Source organism: Rhinichthys klamathensis, unplaced genomic scaffold, assembly GCF_029890125.1.
Source record: "Rhinichthys klamathensis goyatoka isolate OS25496 unplaced genomic scaffold, OSU_Roscu_1.1 h1tg000281l_1, whole genome shotgun sequence".
Lineage (NCBI taxonomy): Eukaryota > Metazoa > Chordata > Actinopteri > Cypriniformes > Leuciscidae > Rhinichthys > Rhinichthys klamathensis.
In genome coordinates, this window is record NW_026606800.1 from 8,533,480 (window position 1) to 8,553,894 (window position 20,415).

Genomic DNA, 20,415 nt, shown 5'->3' on the forward strand with positions numbered 1-20,415 from the left:
AGATTTTTTAAAATGGTGGTTGAAATGAAATGCTGCGTGGAGTCAACCAATCAAAATGCGGCATGAACTCAACCAATCAGCATGTTCAGCACCCAAGTCCCACCCCTGAAAGTTCCTGAACTTTGAAAAAGTACTACCTCGCAAGCAGGGACTTTCAGAGGGGGAAATTTTTACCCGGAACTTAATTTAGACCCTGGTTCATGCGGTCAAAACACACAGAGTACCATCCCAAAGTACCTAGTTTCTAGGGTAAGTTCCTGCGGTGGAAACGCGGCTTAAGACAAAGGTTGGGAACCACTGCACTATGTTTTGAACCACAGCCACACTTTCCAACATGGTGTGATGCCCCTTAGTTGTGACATTATTTTGCACATAATTACACTACTCACCTTGTGTGTTTTAAAACAGTCCATTAAAGGTGCAGTCAGCGATTTCTGAGAAACACTGTTGATATCTGAAATCAACCCAAACAAATACACTGCTTCCTTCATTGCTCCACCCCCAAAATGCATGAACACACAATGCAAGAGTGGATGTCTCTATCATAGCTGAAGTGAAGCAAATAATGCTTCGTGAAAAATAAAGCGAAGATAACTAGTGAACTATAGCCTGGGAAAACCCAGACAACTTCCGGCAAATTTAGATTTGCTCTAAAAGTTAGTCTGGCAAAGAGCTCATTCAAGCCCATTTCCAATCCGTCGAAATCGCGGCACCAATCAGAAATGTCGGGCGGGCTTTACACGATGATGACAGCGCTGGGATTTTGAAGCAGATTTTGTAGCCTACATTACAAAGATGGATGCCTCCGTCGAACATCACTCATTCGAATCAGCTATCGCGTCTGTTTTAAGCGATTTGAACGTTTCCTTTTTGTTAAAAACCGAGCAAAGAACAACACTCGGAGATGTTTCTCCGCCGCTCTGCATACGTCATCTCCTTCATCGCTCTGATTGGTTTTAGGTCTATCCGCAACGTCCGTTGGTGACGCCCCTCTGGAAATGATTTGTCTATGACGCTTTGCCAGACCATATTACTCAGTTACAACTGAGAATGGTCTGGTTTTAACCAGGCTAAGTGAACTACAAAGAAAGAACAAAAATTTCTCAGTACACAAGAGTATATACAAGTAAGAGTTTTGTTAGTCGCCAGCAGCAGGACTCAAAACTGTCCTGTTACTACAGCTAACATTACAGCAACATATCTTGATTCTGTGAAACAGTAAAACCAATGTTACTCAGGTATGGAGCAGAAACAACGCAATCTCTGCGCCCGTTTTCAGTAGGGATGGGCATTTTTCAAAAATATTGCATTCGAATATTCGGGCTCATAAAAATCGAATATTCGAATATTCGTTTATTTAAATGACGTTTAATGAAAAAGACGTTATTTTTTAAGTTAATTCGTCAAGTCGTACCATGACATGTAATTAGGTATGAAGACATCAAAGCCAAACACAGAGATTAAGAAAACTAATTCTGACCCAGAGGGGAGCAGGAAAGAGAGAGACGGACAGGGGCTCAATTATTGAAAGACAATGAAAGTAAATGGGAAAAAAAAATTTCACGTTTTTGTCACCATTTCTGAACAAGCTTACAATTAGGCAATATACACAACAAGCTTACAATATAAACAGTTAAAGTTTTCTTTTAGTTGAAACATTAAACAGTAGGCCTATGTGTAAACAAAAAATATAAAAAACAAAAGCATTAATAAAAGCATGCTTAAGCAGCGCGAACGGGAAAAAAACGCCTAATAAAGCAGATTGCGCCAGATATCGTACAGAACGTACACTGACACACACACACACACACACACGAGTCAGCATATGATTATCGTGTTTATATTGTTTCACGTTTTTATTGAGAAAAACAATATCCACATGCAGGGGCGCCGCCAGCAATTTATGCTCGAGTGAGAAAAGGCGCTTTGCTGACAGACACTTCAGAGACACAAAGATAACGGTGTTCTAAGTTCTCTTTCATCATCTCGTTTCGAGATCCACCTATGGGAAGGGCATCCGTACCTGACCTCTGCAGAAGCATCCAATTGCACCAAGTCTGGCTAACAGACAGAAGCGCGCAGCCAATGCCAGGTGAGGCCACACCCCCTTACCTACGGGCATATCACAGCTGGGCGCGCTGCTATTCCTCAGTTGACATTCGCTTCTCGCGATCTCTGCATTGACACAGTTCGGTTGGATTAACGTTACGCTGCTCACTTTCGAGTCTTCAGGAGGACATATCGCATTCGCCAGATCAGCCTCCGCCAGACGTGAGTGACAGTCGTTTCTTCAGCCTATCCGCTGTGTTTTTTGCATCCGGAGCCGCCCGAGCTCTCGCTGTCCTTCACCTGCTCCTCCTTTACATGGCTGCCCGCCACGGATTTTTCCGAGTTCTTCACCGCTGGCCCGCCCATGGCTATGTGACCGTCTAAACAGCCGCTTCCCCCGGGGAACAGCCTAGCACGACGAGCCTGCCCGGCCGCGTGTGGTGCTCTCATCGCCGCTATAAGGACCCTCTCGTTCTGCGCGGTCTGCTTGGGCTTAACACGCTCAAGCTTTGGAGAACCCGGGGAATTGCGGTCATTGTAATTGCTGCCCATGTAGCTTTTACTAAGCCGGCTTTTAGTTGCACGACACAGCGCGCCGTGCTCGGCCTTTCTGACTCGGAGGAGAGACACGGTGATGATGACGCGCTACCGGGGGACTCCCGGAGCGCCACCTCTCTAAAATATTTGAGCTGACATCAGCCCAATCCGCATTCCCTGAAGAGGACATCTTCGCGGGAAAACCTCACTCTCGTTGACGAACCGGTCGGTTCCGGCGACGGGGATGACGCGGTCCTTTTAGCGTTCCCTAGGCTAGCGTTCACGCGGCTTTGCCTCCGTCCATCCTCCTGGAAGTTTGTGAGCGAGCGGCCGTTCGTTTCAACATTGTGTGGCCAGCTCCACAGAGCGCCACCGACCAGGATAGGAATATGTACGACGGGTAAACGCTGGGACCACCGCCCAGTCTGAACGGCCGGAGCGTCCCGCTAGACTGTTAACACGGTCTCACGGGCCTTGATTTGTTACGATTACGTGTTGAGGTTTTCAATGTATGCCTTCCCAGGAAGGCGGTCCCGAACGCAAGCGGCCTGCCTGTTGTTCGACCATTGGGAGTAACGTTAACTAACAGGGTCTCCCACCTACGGTCGGTTAATCCCCTCGCGTGGCTGCCCAGCCCGTATGTTAGTGGACGTTGTGTGTGTGTGTCCCCCTCCCCCCCACAACAACAAGTTACGGGGGAGGGGGCTGTCGTGAGGAAAAGTACATAGCAGTGTTACCACACCGCACGCACTTGGTTCCCCTCACCCAGTTATTAAAGGCTTCGGCCCCAGTGTTTCCCAACACAAACACACACATTACTGAACAACACATTTAATAAACGAATCAAATGAATTCGTGCAGATTTATATATCTGCCAGCGGCAACATAGAGAGCAAATCTCTCTGATCCCATGCATGTCGCCCTGAGTCCGTCCACAAGAGGTCGCCATTGCCTCATAAATCAACCAACTGGGCTCACACAGCTCAGTTGCGGCTGTCCAGCCGATGTTTTTTTAGTGGACGTTGTGTGTGTAAGGCCCCTGTGTTCCCCAACACAAAACACACACATAACTAAATAACACTTAAAAAAAAAAAAAAAAAACGCATTAAATAAATCCGTTACAGAGAGAGTATCTCTCTCCGCGGATATTATTTTTCTGCCTGCACTTGAGACTGCCCAGTTCATGTGTTCAGGAGATATGTGTTTTTCCCACTTTTGGGGACACCTTGTGAGGGAAAGTTCAGTACCGTGGACACCACACTATGTTTCCCTCACTCTGTCAATAAAGGCTTTGGCCCCAGTGTTTGCCCAACACAAAACACACAAAGCTACGAATCAAATGAATTCGTTTTGGAGAGAAGACCTCTCTCCGCAAAGAAAACTTCTCACTGCAGAGAGAGGAAATCCCTCCAAACCCCTGCATGTTGCCTCTAGTGTTCCCACTAGATGGCGCCTTTGCATCACAAATGAACCAGCTGGGCCCATACAGCTCCGCTCCGGCCCGAGCGGGGGCGCTCGCGAGTCACAAAGCGGCTTGGCAAGCCGTTTCAGCGCCCGAGTGGGTTTTTGCGTACTGTAACCCAGGGTTACAAGCTGCAGTTTGCAATAAAACCTCCGCATTTCAACGGCGTTCTCTCTTCTCACACAGAAGAAAACGCCTCACACATTCTGAAAGAGGAAATTTCCTCCCTCCTAACAAGGGAGCGATTCAGATGGTGCCACCCAATCTGATAAACCATGGTTTTTATTCCTGGTATTTTCATGTTCCAAAAGGCGTGGCGCCCCCCCGCCCTATATTGGACCTTCGAGTGTTGAACAAACATTTGAGGAAATTCAATTTCAGAATGTGACACAAGCCTCTCTCGCCTGTGCCATAAAGCAGAACGACTGGTTCACATCAGTCGATCTGAAAGATGCTTTCTTTCACATAAGCATCTACCCTCCACACAGGAAATATCTTCGTTTCGCCTACCAAGGCGTTTGTTACGAATTCACAGTTCTTCCGTTCGGGTGCAATTTGAGTCCCCGAACTTTCTGTCTGTGTGTGGAGGTGGGCGTGGCGCCCCTGAGACTATCAGGGCTGAGAATTCTGACTTACTGGCTCATCATAGCCAAATCAAAGGAGAAGGTGTCGCTGGACACCGGCCGGGTGCTCGCGCACATCACATCCCTCGGGTTCAAGGTGAATGCGAGCGAAAACAATCTGACTCCCAGTCAGAATGTCATTTTCCTGGGCTTGGAATTGAACTCAGTCTCCATGCGAGCGCGTCTCTCTCAAGAGCGCGTTCGCTCGCTGATGGACTGTCTGTCTCAGTTCAGTGAAGGGGCGAGAGTACAATATCGCACATGCCTCAGGCTGCAGGATCTCATGGCTTCATCTATCCAAGTTGTGCCATTGGTCTCCTGAGAATGAGAACGTTCACAAAATGGGTTTTGTACACTACATTTCAGCCCGATTTGCGATCTCTGCCGCTCGGTAACGATGACGCGCGCCTGCTCGGCGCCCTTGCGCCATTGGGTGAGCGAGAACTTTTACGCACGGGGAACCCCCCCTCGGGACGGTACGATGCGAAAAGTTTTGACGACAGATGCGTCCTTAACAGGCTGGGGAACCACCCAGGAAGGCAGAACGGTGAACGGTCTGTGGCTGAGCAGACTACGTTCAGCGCACATTAACTATTTAGAGCTTTTACTATTTGGAAAGCTCTGAATCATTTTCTGCCTTGCCTGCAGGGACATCCTGTTCTAGTACGGTGCGATAATACCACGGTAGTGGCTTATATCAACCGTCAGGGTGGCATGCGCTCGTCAAAACTCCACGCTCTAGCTTACAGGCTTTTGGTGTGGAGCAGACAGGTTTTTCTGTCATTACTCGTGACTCATGTCCCGGGCATTCGGAACAGAGGCGCGGATCTGCTATCGAGGGGAAACCCAATCCACGGGGATTGGCGTCTTCACCCGCAGATAGTGGAGAGGTTATGGATGAGATGGGACAGGCAGCCGTAGATCTTTTCGCCTCGCGCGAAAATCACCATTGTCCTATGTTCTTCTCGCTAAAGGACAGAAGAACCTTCCCTGCCTCGGGGCAGACGCACTGGCCCACCCATGGCCCAAAGTGCTGTTGTATGCTTTTCCTCCCCTGTGCCTGATAATTTTCACTCTGGCCAGGGTGAGAGAGCACGGCCTGTCTCTCACTCTAATAGCACCCAGGTGGCCCAAAGCCCCATGGCTGGCAGAGATAATCCCTCTGTTATACGCCGAGCCATGGCGCCTCCCCCCTCGCACGGACATACTGTCCCAAGCCAACGGGGAGATTTACCACCCCCACCCGGACAGGGTGGCTCTCTGGGCCTGGCCCGTGAGAGGACGAACCAAAATGCACTGGGGCTCCCGCCGCGTGTAATCGCCACTACTCAGAAGGCCAGGGCCGTTTCCGCGCGATCCCTATATGGCTGTGAGTGGCAAGTGTTCGAAGGGTGGTATGATGGGCGTGGTTTCACATCTTATCAGTGCTCGGTGCCTGATATTTTGTGTTTCCTGCAAGACCTCATGGAAAGAGGCAGGTCCTTTTCCACTATTAACCTGTTAAGCACTGAAGCCATTTTTGAGTTGTTTTGTCTGAGAGACACACATAAAAGTAAAGACTCATAACTCCAAAACTGTAACAAGGAGAGTCAAAAGGGAGGTATTGTTTGATAGAACACTTTTCAAATTTTTTGAAAATATAAATTACATTACATTTTGACATTCTCCTGCTGAGAAACTGCTGATAAAAGACAAAAATATATATAATTTTATTATGATTTTGCATATATTTCTTGTTTGACATGGAATAACTCTGGAAGGAAATATGGTAGCTCAAAAATTCTTTTTTGGTGAAGTCCCTCTACAGGTGACCTGCATCTGAAACAAATTTTGTGGTGATTGCATAAAGTATTCAAAAGTTACAGCATTCTGAACAAAGGTTGCCTTTTTGTTTAGTCCTCACACATTTGAAAGGCAATAAAAAATTGTTGTTTTCTGAGTGACACACAAAACTAAAGACTCATAACTCCAAAACTATAGCAAGGAGAGTCAAAAGGTAGGTATCGTTTGATAGAACACTTTTCAATTTTTTTGAAAAGATAAATTACATTACATTTGGACATTTTCCTGCCGAGAAACTCCTGATAAAAGACAAAAAATAAATATAATTTTTATTATGATTTTGCATATCTTTCTTATTTGACATATAATAACTCAGGAAGGAAATAAGGTAGGTGGAAAATTCTTTTTTGGTGAAGTCCCTCTACATGTGAGCTGCATCTGGATAAAATTTTGTGGTGATTGGATAAAGGAATCAAAAGTTATAGCATTTGGAACCAAGACAGGCTTTTTGTTCAGTCATTGACGCCCCCTAATGGGCATTTTTAAAATTGTTCCTCCATGGAGAATATCTTGTCATAAACGCAATAGATTATGTTCATTTTGGGCTCATTTTAATTGTAATAGTATGCTGTAAAAAATGATGTGCCATTTTCAACGATCTGTGAATGTTTCATGAGCTGTATTATGTTTTTGGCACATTGCAGTACATAGTACAAAAAAGTATTTTATAGATTATGAAAAAAATTAATTCTATTTATCAGCAAATAACTAAGCAATACTTAGGAGATGTTCAAATTGGCTACATTCACTGTAAAGTTCAGACTCTAAGCTTTCAAATGACACCTATTTTGTGTTAATCAAGGCAATATTTTTGAATAATATGATAATTAATATTTTCGCAGCCAGGTGGCCCCCGCGGGCGGTGCCGTCAGAGTTAAAGGGACTACTCAGCACTCGTTCAGAGTTGATCGAAGTGGTTAGAAGCTTTAAAAAGCTGAGATTCTAAGCTTTAAGATGATACATATTTTGTGTTATCCCACGTTTGAAAAAAGCACGGATGGCTCCGGAACCATTGGAAAACACATTGCATCCCGGAAAGATGAGAGACATGTTTTTTAGCCAAGCATGCATCACTTCGTGAGGTATATCTCGCGATCAACGCAATGGATTATGTTGTGTTTGGGCTCTTTGTAATCGTGAGAATCTGCTGTCAATAAAGATGTTCGATTTTTCACAATCCATGCATGTTTCATGGAGTTATGAGCTGAAACGTCACATCAAAACAACATAGCATTACTGCTACTGCTACTTCATTGGTGCGCATAGTGCAACGTCATGTGTTAGAAGTCCATAAGGAATATCTTTAGATCTGAGTGATGGATTATGGTGAGTTTGGGCTCTTTTTAATCTTAACAATCTGCTGTAAATAATGATGTGCCATTTTACACGATCTATGCATGCTTCATTGAGTTATGAGTGAAATCGCGGCATTAGTGCTCCATCTATATACAAGGCTCTATGTGCGCCTGTGGGGGTTCGTGTGTTACAACTCCATTAGGAATATCTTAAGATCTGAGTGATGGATTATGCTGTGTTTGGGCTCTTTTTAATCGTGAGAGTCTGCTGAAAATAATGTTGTGCAATATCCTACGATCTGTGCATGTTTTATGAAGTTATAAGCGAAAAACCAACGCGAGTGCTTCACCAGTATATACTTGGCTAGGTACGTCTGTGGTATTTTTTGTGTTGGAACGCCATGAGGAATATCTTTAGATCTGATTTATGGAATATATTGAGTTTGGGCTCTTTTTAATCGTGAGCTCCTGCTGTAAATAACGGTATGTCATTTTTCATGATCGATGTATCTTTCATGAAGATACGAGTGAAAAGGCCAAGTCTAAGCTACCTTGCTTGGCTACGTGCGTCTGTGGATTTTCTTGGTGGTAGAAATCCATGAGGAATATCTTTAGTTCTGAGTAATGGATTATGTTAAGTTTGGACTCATTTTAATCGTAAGAATCTGCTGTAAATAATGATGTGTCATTTCCCACAATCGGAGTATGTTTAATGAAGTTACGAGTGGAAATGTGTCTTAAATTATGCATCCTTATATGATTTACAAATGGGTCTCTTGAGGGGCTTCTTGTACAAAACCTCACTCAAGTTTAGTAAAAAGCCCGAAACAATTATGCTTGTTGTATTCTACTCATTGAGACCTTTCAAATGACATATGGCACATGACTATCTGAGCTGTATGATGTATTTGACATATTGTAGTATGTAGTACAAAAAAGTACTTCATAAATTATGAAAACATTTTTTTTCTATTTATCAGCAAATAACTCCGCACTACTTAGGAAGTTATCAAATTGGCTACATTCATTGTAAATTTCAGACTCTAAGCTTTCAAATGACACCTATTTTAAGTTGATCAAGGTAATATTTTTGAAAAATATTATTATTATTTTATATCGCAGCTAGGTGGCGCCAGCTGGCGGTACACTCCGTTTTAGAGGGATTACTCAGCACTCGTTAGGAGTTGATCAAAGTGATTATATGCATTAAAAAGCTGAGATGCTAAGCTTTAAAATGATACCTATTTTGTGTTATTTCATTTCAGTGGTTGCTTAGAAATTTGAATATGAAGTTTTTTTCGCGGGGGGGCGCCCCGTTGCCCCCGGTACCGGGGGCGCTGGTTATTAACAGGTTAAGGTCTACCTGGCTGCGATTTCAGCCTGTCATGTGGGTTTTGGGGCTCCACCGTCAGGCAGCACCCTCTAACCCGCAGATTTATGGAGGGTGCACGCCGCTCTTTGCTGGTCATCAGGAGATCTGTTGAATCTGTCCCAGAGTGGGACCTCTCCATGGTGCTGGAAGCGCGGTCTCTGTATCCTTTTGAGCCTCTGGGGAGTATTTCCCTTAAGCTGCTGTCCCTCAAGACAGCTTTGCTCTCGGCCTTGGCATCTGCTAAACGGGTCAGTGAGCTACATGCACTCTCGGTTCACCCCTCGTGCGCCAAATTCTCCCTAAGTGGAGATAAGGTTTTCCTTAAGCCTAACCCGGCCTTCATGCCGAAATGCTTCCCTGCGTTCACGTCGGAGGTTTTGGAGCTATCCGCTTTTCACCCTCCACCCTTTGCCTCCCCGGAGGATCAGGGGCTGAATGCTCTGTGTCCCGTCCGTGCTCTGCAAGCATAATGACCAGGACCAGTGCTTTCCGCAAGAGCGACCAGCTCTTTGTTTCTAGGGCTCCCCTGCACAAGGGGAGTCCCATTTCAAAGCAATGCCTCTCACATTGGCTTGTGGACGCTATACTATGGCTTATGAAGCAAAGGGAGTGCAGCCCCAAGGGGCATCAGAGCTCATTCCACAAGGGGCTTAGCCGCCTCTTGGGCTTTGTTCAGGGGAGTGCCACTGCAGGACATCTGCTCCGCGGCCAGCTGGGCCTCTCCTCATACCTTTGAGCGTTACTACCGGTTGGATGTCACCAGAACTTCGGTGGCACACTCGGTCCTAGGGGTAGGGTCCTCTTAGCCCTTTCCCACAGCCCCGTTTGGTTAACCAACGAGGAGTGAATGGGCCGGCTGGCCATGTTCATTCCTGTCACCAAGCATTCGCATTCCTTCTTGGGTTTAGCTATGTGCATTGGTGGTGCGGGGGCCATTATCATGTATGTGTCTCATGCATGTTTCATGCCCTGCTTGTCCACAGCAGTTAGCGTGGCGGAAAACTTGCAGGGTCATGTTTGTGGGACGTGTCAGGCACCGCCTCTCTGAGGTGACCGTCCTTCTCTGGCCTTCAGAACCTCACTGTGAGTGTATTGGGCAATCGGGGAGCTGTCCATGTCTCTCCCATAGGTGGATCTCGAAACGAGATGATGAAAGAGAACAATAGGTTACTGTCGTAACCCCGGTTCTCTGAAACATCGAGTGGAGAGATCCACCAGCCTTGCCCCGCTTGCCGCACGAGAAGCGAATATACTGACTGAGGAATAGCAGCGCGCCCAGCTGTGATATGCCCGTAGGTAAGGGGGTGTGGCCTCACCTGGCATTGGCTGCGCGCTTCTGTCTGTTAGCCAGACTTGGTGCAATTGGATGCTTCTGCAGAGGTCAGGTACAGATGCCCTTCCCATAGGTGGATCTCTCCACTCGATGTTTCAGAGAACCGGGGTTACGACAGTAACCTATTGTCTCTAACAGCACTTTGCGTTTTCTGTTCTTAAACCTGTCTCCCTCAACGAAACCTAAAGGAAGTAGGATATGTCTCAAAATAATTTTGCTATCATTTCGGATCACGCGGGGTCCAGCTGCGCTTACCTGCAGTCGTGAATGCAGTGATGGACAGCTATCTTTCCTCATTCGACTGTTTGGATTTCATGTGATTTCTCATTGTGTTGATGATATTATAACTCAGATTAATTAATTAATTCGATCAAAAGTAATTCCATTCAGTAAGATCATTTTCAAGTAATTCCAAACTTCGCGAGGCAGACGACAACATTATGTGATCAAATACACACAGCTTGTTAACACGCTCCACAGCGCCACCCAGTGCATTTAATTATAACTGCGAGTTAGTGCTTGGGATTTATCATGGATTCACTGCATTTACGGCCAGCAAAGCAACGTAGTAAAATTCGAATAGTATTTTATTTTTCGAATAATAATTACAGATCGAATATTCGAAAATTCGAATATTCGTGCACATCCCTAGTTTTCAGGCTTTCCCGCTTAGGTCTCTCCAGCGTTGGAAAGCTTTTCTAATATTAATGCTGGTCCAAAAGCTTATGCCTGATCATAGCCCTTCATAGTCCAGTGATATTCCTCTGACCTTTTCTCTTTGGTAATGTCTCTCAGCCATCTCTTTTTTACAGTCTTTAAATCTCCCTCTTGCTCACTCTCTCTCCTCCCCCATCATAAGTGTGTTGTGGTGCTCGGTCCGATCCACTTTCAACAGCATTTCTCAAAAATCACTTACTGCACTTTTAACACTCCGGAAAACAAAACCTTTTTATTTTAAGAGACTTCTAGTACAGGTTGCATTCTGCACCTCTGGGAAAGATGTTTCTGAAGTCTCTGAAATTGCTCTGCTTGTCATATTCAAACCTGTGTGGTTCTGTAATGTATAAAATACTCTTCTGTTGTTGTTGTTTTTTTAACCACAGATTCTAGTCTTGAGGGATGGCTCTCAATGCCTACCAAAAACACCAAACGGTTTGGATGGGAAAAGAAGGTAAAGGTTTAAACATACACACTCACATCACATCAACAAACCCTGTCTGACCATCTTTGCATGTATCTCTGTGTAAATTGCAGTATGTGGTGGTCAGCAGCAAGAAGATCCTGTTTTATGACTCTGAGCAAGAGAGAGAGCAGGCCAGCCCCTTCATGATTCTGGACATAGAGTGAGTTTGGAAAATGCTACTCGCTATCTTGGCCTAAATTTACGATTTATGTATTTAAATTGCATATAACATGTCCATTCACACAGTTTACACCTAAACTAATAAACTGAATGTGATGCATATTTATCAGTCATCAATGAAACGAGCAAGATACCTGCACTCAAAAAAAGGCGTTTTTGGTTTATTAACTATTTGCATCTATTTGATGATATTGAAATATATCAATATGATATATTGATATTTAAATCATATTTTCAAACTGCATTTGTTCAAACGAATCAGCATGAAACTGTTCAAAACAATTACATTTATTGAGTTGAAGTATGAACATGGTTAAAATATGGCTAGCTGTGGAACAAGCAATATTCAGTTAGTAAAAATGTATGAGATTGAAAGTAATTGAATTGATTTAATGATAAATATATAAACGTTGTTATTGTGTATTTAAATCAAGTTCAGTTTATTAGTAATATTATAGAAATCTTGCCTGTTTCATAATGTATGACTGACAAATATGCACGTTCTGTTCATCGTGATAGTCAAATAAACACAACTTTTTGTGCATTTTGAAGCATAAATACAATCGGCAGAAGTCAACTACACCACAGTCGCATGACTTTAACGTCACCAGCACTAAGCTTCAGACAACTCTTTCAGTCTTTGTTTAAAAACATTTTCCATGAAAGTTCAAGTTATGATAGCTTGCAAGAGCTTGATTATAAACACAATGAGGCTATGAAAATGCAATAGTGAATAGATGAGTTTACCTGTTTGGCGTGATAATGTTTAACATCCCCGACAATCTCTGTTGTCCCATTTAGCCACTTGTTAGCAACTGCCTTTTACAAGACAAGTAAAGGCTTTAAAAAATCACAAGAGGGTATTACTGATGTATGTCATATTGTAGAATAAACCTTGAAAATATCTTGAGCTTGTGTTCTCCTCAGTCCTTATTTAAAGCATTTAACCAAAAACCCATTCAAAAATTCTATTGACTTCAGGACGAATGGTGCGTTCACGTGCTATGGAAAATATGATATTTTCCACTTGTGAACTGGTATTTACCAGTGTGTTGCGTTCAAGTGCTTTTGTTGTCGTAGTGTGGTAAAAAGATGGAGATCCAGACCTGTTATTTAGCTAAAACTATTTTAGATTGCTTAAGTCATCTGCTACAGCAAGAAAATGATTTATCAAAACTCAAACGTAAATAATATATGCTGTATATTTTCTAGATCATGAATAGTACATATTTTTACCATTCACAACTCTTGCGTTGCTCTCCGCCATTTTGAAAAGGTCAAAGGTAATCTCATCTCGGCAACTCGTGCATCAAAATATTCTACGAGTTGCCCAGTGGAAAATACCACATGAGGGGGTGTTCATGTGCATTTTCCATGTCGGCTTTTGGTATTTACCATAATTACCATAGCACGTGAACGCACCAGAAGTTTCCAGGTTTTGGCCTACAAAAATACATCATCCCTGCACCACTCTGTTAGTTTATGTTAAAACTGTGTAATCCAAATGGATGGAAATTTTATACGTGATTCAATAACATAAATTTAAAATTTAGGCCTAAATATTTTTGAGTACACACATTTACTGCTCTCTTGCACACCATAAGCCTATATTTTCAATTTCTCCTTTTCCCCTCTTAGCAAACTCTTCCATGTGAGACCTGTCACTCAGACAGACGTGTACCGTGCAGATCCCAGAGAAATCACACGCATCTTCCAGGTAACATGATTCATTTGTTCTACAAGAAATGTTTTAGCATGCTTTGATATGAACCTTATTAAACCTCAGTTTTCATCTTCCGTTTTGTCTGTAGATATTATATGCTAATGAGGGGGAGAGCAAGAAAGAGGAGCTTGCTGTGGAACCCTTATTAGCAGCTGAAAGGTCGTCCTATATCCCACACAAAGGTCACGAGTTCGTGCTCACGCTTTACCACTTCCCCTCTAGCTGTGAAGCATGTCCAAGGCCTCTGTGGCACGTCTTCAAACCCCCACCAGCCCTGGAGTGCAGGCGCTGCCGAGTTAAATGCCATAAAGACCACATAGATCGCAAGGAAGAGGTCCTTGCTCCTTGCAGAGGTCAGAAGGTCACACTCACAAAGCACTTCAAATTCAAATTTACATTACTGTAGCTTTTTAAACACATTAGAATATTTAATAATTTGCTCTGCTATATAATAATTATAATTAATATATATAATATTTTGATTATTATATTTGTAATTATTTTAATGTTATACTATATATATATATATATATATATATATATATATATATATATATATATATATATACACACACAGCATAATATATTATAACTTCATTATAGATATAAAATATTTGTATACTATTTATTCAATATTTTATTCTTTTTTTATTCTTATTGTTTATGTATTTATTTTAGGGCTGTCAAATGATTAATCACGATTAATCACATCCAAAATAAAAGTTTTTTTTACATAATATATGTGGGTGCACTGTGTATAATTATTTTGTATATATAAATACACACACATGCATGTATATTTAAGAAAAAAAAATATTTATATATAAAATATTTATATTTATATATAATATAAATTATTTATAAATCTATATACAGTATATACATGAAAATATTTCTTAAATATATACAAGCATGTGTGTGTATTTATATATATATAAAATAATTATACACAGTGCACCCACATATATTATGTAAAAAAAACTTTTATTTTGGATGTGATTAATCACGATTAATCATTTGACAGCCCTAATTTATTTAAAAGTAAGATTTAGTAGAAGAGTAGAAGTCTGTTATGCTCACCAAGGCTGCATTTATTTGATCAAATATACAGTAAAAACTGTAATATTCACTGAAAATTTCATTTTAATACACTACAATTGTTGTTTACTATTTTTTATATATTTAGTTGTAAATGTAATTTATTCCTATGATGGCAAAAAATGTCAGCAACATTACTCCACTCTTCAGTGTCACATGATCCTTCAGAAATCATTCTAATATGCTGATTTGGTGCTTAAGAAACATTTTTTATTAATTTGTCAATGTTGAAAACAATTGTGCTGCTTAATAATTTTGTAGAAAGTTTGTTTATTTATTTAAACATGGACTTTTGTACATCCCCATTGTGTACTTTGGGTTGAAACTAACCTGTTTTGTTTGGCCTTTTTTCCTCTCCAGTGAACTATGATATGTCCACTGCGAAAGAGCTGCTGCTGCTGGCCAACTCCACAGAAGAGCAGCAGAAATGGGTCAACCGATTACTCAAGCGGGTCCCGCGTAAACCTATAGCCCACTCCTCAAGCATAGCTATAGCCTCCCCCACCTCTGAGGCGTCACCAACTGGCCTGTCCCCTGTGCCCTCTCCTCATCTGTCCTCCCATTCATCTCCCAGGCTTTCACACAGAGGAGCCGTCAAAGTGCATTCCACCAGACAGCAGCCCTCAACCAAGACCAGGTGAGAACCACTTGACCGATCAACAGGTTCATTAAAAGGAGCTTGAGGCAGAGTTCTGTTACATGGAGGTAGACTATCATGTATACAGTTCTGTTAATATGATATAATGTAGGGGCCAAATTTGTTAAACAACAATTTTGTCTGAAGAGGCTGATCTTTTATCAGTGTTTGATGACACAGCTCTTCCATGAACATCTGAATGCATAATTCATAACCATTTATACAAAGGCTTTTTCTATAATCTTTAAAATCTGCTTTACTGTTTCCTACTTACACTTCTGTATTAGCTTAAACTCTTCTGCTCATCTTTTCAAAATGTGTATTTCAGCATTGCTAATGATGTTGCTTCTTATAATTAATCACTTATATTTGTATAGTTCCTTATTTTTGCTTTATATATCAGCAATTCCTAAACTAGTGAAAAGGTTCACACAAAAATGAACTGAACTAATAGACTACTTGCAGTAATCTTATGGTGTGTTTTTTTTTGTTGTCCAGTTTATCGTTATAGTTATCGTCTAAGGACGGTAACTATAATGATAACGATAAATATGTAGTTCTAAAAATTGTTCTAAAGGAAAAAGAATAGCAGAGTCCATATACAACTTTAACGATAATGGCACAGAAAAACAATTGGTATCACTTTCAGAAGTATTTTTTCCAGCTGATGAACGATAAGAAAATTGACAGCCAGTCAGAATCTATCCTGCTTCAAGAGCTTGAGCATTTAAAGTGTCAGACAGCAAACCTGTAGTGCGTGCTTGGAATAAACAGAACAGTCTGCTGGAGTGGATACTAATTCAATTATTGTTATCTTTATAGTCTTGTTCTTAGTGTGAACAGGTCTTTAGAGCTTGGCAATTGTGGTCACTTTGAAACAAAGCAGCGTAAAATCCTTTAAAAGAAATTCTATTTGTTACAATGGGGACAAAATAACATACCAGTTTGGAATAAAAAGAGTGAGTAAATAATGGCAGCATTTTCATTTTTGGGTGAACTACTGCTTTAATCAAGGTAAATGTAGATTCTGCTGTTTTTAGTGCTGTTATGTGTATGTTGACCTGGTTTAGACTTGGCTATGAAGTTGTGCTGGTTCTCAATTGCTTACATTATACTGCTAAACTTTTATAGCCCTGGCCCCATGCTCCGTATCATTCTTCACTGACCTGTTCACATTTGACATTTCACCTTCCCCACTTGTGCATATGTGTGGACAGTAAGTACACTGCATCACTGCTTATCGACCAGGTTTTCTGCTTGCCTGTGGAGCTCTAAAAACCTCGCCTTCAGATGTGTGGCTGTCTGTACTCTTCTCTATATGTATCTGAAACAGAAATCCTCTTTGCTTGAGTGTCAACACATAAAAAAACATCCACTAACGATGCAATCTCTCTTTTAATTCAATAATATTGGAATCTAAATCTAACTGAACTGTGACATTTTCAACCCAATATCCTATTACTTTTCCAATAAGAAATAAACTACTATCATGCGTTTTTTGGGGGGGAAAATATCTGCCAAATAATGCCATGGTAAAATTAGATTTTATATTACAATAATCTGTATATGAAGGGCAGCATCTGTCACTCCTGCGTCTTTTTAGAGCTTAAAGAAAACACTTAAAATACTTTAAAAATATATACTTTCAGGTAAACATGGGTGGCCATCGTTTTTTTTTATGTTGACTTCTTTAATGACATTTGTATATGTGGCCGAATGACTCCTCTTTGTTCCAGATTGCTTGAGTTGGGCCTGAAGGACTGGGGTTGGTCTTTTGATGTTGAAATGGATGATGACGATGTATTAGACTTCTGAGGAGTTAAGATTGTGGGGTAACCACAGTGAAGCCTTAGCATGTATTTGTGTCTGTGTGTTGTTCATGCAATTGCTTAAAAGCTGTTTTTTTAAAAGTATGGTATTAATAGTGTGTTTTGTTCCCCTTTGAGGGACTATAACTAGGGCAAGTTTTTCAATATTGCCAATATGTTTGATGTACTTATCTGCGTGGGCATGTTTGTGTGTACATGTTTGGCTCAATTAAAAACATCTTGCTTACTTTGAACAAGGTGGATTTGAAAACTGATGGTGTTGTGGCGATGTCAACTGTTGCTTGTGGTTGAAAAGAAAATGGGATGGAATACTGTATGTTTGCCATATTTGATTCTTGGGATTTTTATTTATTTATTTTATTACTCAATGCTCTCTTTCTCCTTTCTCTTAATTTCAGCTAACATTGGTGAAGGCTGGATAGATGATGATCATTCTGGGAACTTTGAAAGCAGAGAATATCATTGTGTTTTTTTTTTGCAAATCGCAGGACTTCCAAGTGCCAAACTCCACAAGTATAAATGACTGGGTAGGTCTAATATTAATACAGCTCAAACTATAAATTCTCTAAAGGGTTTAGTTAATTTTAAGTCAATTTAAGAGTGTTTCATGTCTTTGTAGATTATACAATTCTTTAAAAAAAAGTAAAAAGTTTTTAAAGTAAAAGCATTTTAAATTTCAGAAGTTATTTTTATCTCCTTCCTTACAAGGTTGTCAGTAAGAGTGTCTGTTTGCCTGTGTGTGTGTGTGTGTTTGAAACAGAATATGTACTTAAGTTCTGCATTTATATGATCATCTGAATTTATATACTCAAGTATTATATCTATTTTTTTGTTAGGAAAAATACATTTAGTGGAACAGATTATATTTTTTATCAGGCATTATATCAAAGGACACTGCTTTTCAAGGTGCATTACTTATTGTCAAACCTATCTGCTCAAAATATATGCATTATTGAAGACATGATGCAAATATTCTTTTTGGAGCACATTTTATTAAAAGCTGTAACAAAAATTACACACAACTGTATGCATAGTGGAACATGATGACCTCCGGTCCAAACATTTTCTGTATTTTTTGTCATGTTGCCACTGACAAACTGTTGAGAAATTGTTAATAAAAAAGCTTTTATGATGGAAAACCTCTGACTCTGTGTGTGATGATCCAAACTCATCTGTGATATTTATATAGAACTATAAACATGTTTCTAGGATACAAAATTATGCAGACATCACCACTGGAGTGGACTAGGCTGTTCATTTCCCCACAGAAATGTTAAAAGTTAAGATAAAGGATTAACTAAGTTAAGATAAACATTGCATTAATGTATTCATTTAGCATAATTGTCATTACGTGTTCATAAGAACTTAAAGGGTTCATTGGATGCAAAAAAGTTTGCATTTAAATGCGTCTTTGCAGTGTGTGGACACAACCCCCATACACTGAAACAAATGGGCTCTATGCACGGCGGTATTTCCGGTGAAGGTCTAAGGATGCTGGATTACTTCCGCCGATCGTAGAGTCCAATGCTATACCGAGAATTTATATTGGTTTTTATATTCTGTTGCTATACTAAAGAAACGTTAGTCACAAAGACAGACAAAACAGACACCCCTCATTTTGTTTATGCTTCTTTGTTTATTATCAAATAAACATAACTATATATAAAATTACATCTAAACGTATTAAAGTTTCGTTTCAAAGACGAGAGGACAGTAAATTGTGAAGACTCTGCCATAATCCCGTTTTCCTCGGTTTTCCTCCGCTTTAAATCTCCCCAACTGGAAACGCAAGAGCATCCTTGCGTCAAACGCGGAAGTTATGCGTGCATATAGCCCATTTTACACAACCATTGAGGAATTTTAACTATTACAAACTTTACATGAAGACCCTAAAGAATCATACCAACTTGTGGAAAATGGGCATCCGATGACCCATTTAAAGCAATTATACATTAATTTATTTATACTTATTTATATTTATATTTATTTATAGGTCATTTATTAAGGGGTAAAAAAGCATGCTTTTTATTGTTGTAAACGAGTCACAACAATTGCTTATTAAAAGTCCACTGTTGAACAAGAGTTTGTTCCAGATGTGGACTTGGAAAATCCTTGTTTGCATGTTGACAAATGTAAAATGTGATCATTCAGGTTATAAAAGCAGAACCAATTCTGCATGACAAATTCTGACGGAATCAGGATAAATCCAAAATCCTGGATGCAAACCAGGTTGCCCAAAATGCAACAGTGCAATGCGCTGCCCACGAGGCTATCGGCACCAACTAGCCAGCATCAGTTTTGTAAATATTAAAACCTCATATTGCAAGAAACATGGGGAGAACAGAATCTGATTGCAAACAACCCAGCTGTCAGAATCCACCCCCATGATAAGAAATGTTGATGTAGTGGCTTAAAAGATGCTGATTTTTTTTACGTTTGTGGATGGAGTTGAACCAGTATCAGTTTAAATATTTATTTGTTGGCATTTTTGCCTTTTATTATGATAAGACAGTGTGGACAGGAAGCAAAGTGGGAGAGAGAGGGGGACGGGATTATAAAAAGTCCTCAAGCTGGGACTTGAACCTGGGTCACCCGAAGCACAATGACAGTGTGCTGCCCACGAGGCTATCAGTGCCAACTAGCCAAGATCATGAAACATGGGGGAAAGGAATCCTACGGCAAACAATCCAGCTGTCGAAATCCGTTCCCCCACCCCCATGATAGAGATATTGATGTAATGGCTTAAAATATGCTTATTCTGTGCGTGGATGGAGATTGGTTAGAATAGATTAGATCTAGAATATTAGAATAGATTCTAATATTTAGAATTAAAAATTACCAAAATTGAGTTAGCCCAACTAAAATTAAATTGTTCAAAATTAAGTTCAGCTCAACTCAATAATTAATATTTAGAATTAAAATTTTCTAAAATTGAATTGGCCCAACTCAATTTAAATTTTTCAAAATTAAGTTGTCTCAACTCAATAATTAATATTTAGAATTAAAATTTTCCAAAATTAAGTTGATCCAACTCAATAATTAATATTTAGAATTAAAATTTTCCAAAATTAAGTTGCCCCAACTCAATTTAAATTGTTCAAAATTAAGTTGGCTCAACTCAATAATTAATATTTAGGATTAAAAATTTCTAAAATTAAGTTGGCCCAACTCAATAATTAATATTTAGAATTAAAATTTTCTAAAATTAAGTTGGCCCAACTCAATTTAAATTGTTCAAAAATTAAGTTGATC

General features: G+C 40.5%; 1 protein-coding gene across 4 annotated transcripts in view; it reads left to right on the forward strand.

Annotated features, from left to right (window-relative positions):
• The window catches only part of rock2b (rho-associated, coiled-coil containing protein kinase 2b), a 41,122-nt gene extending 22,815 nt beyond the window's left edge, over positions 1-18,307 (forward strand). The window contains exons 28-34 of one of the 4 annotated variants that reach the window (XM_056269139.1): positions 11,617-11,684; positions 11,768-11,856; positions 13,515-13,593; positions 13,688-13,952; positions 15,058-15,334; positions 17,071-17,152; positions 17,562-18,307. In XM_056269139.1, the coding sequence (XP_056125114.1) occupies positions 11,617-11,684; positions 11,768-11,856; positions 13,515-13,593; positions 13,688-13,952; positions 15,058-15,334; positions 17,071-17,149 (857 nt within the window). In that variant the 3' untranslated portion in view covers positions 17,150-17,152; positions 17,562-18,307. Of the gene's footprint in view, positions 1-11,616; positions 11,685-11,767; positions 11,857-13,514; positions 13,594-13,687; positions 13,953-15,057; positions 15,335-17,070; positions 17,523-17,561 lie in introns of those variants that run through there. The other 3 variants (XM_056269138.1, XM_056269140.1, XM_056269141.1) reach the window with 3 other exon arrangements.
• Positions 18,308-20,415: the final 2,108 nt, after the last annotated feature.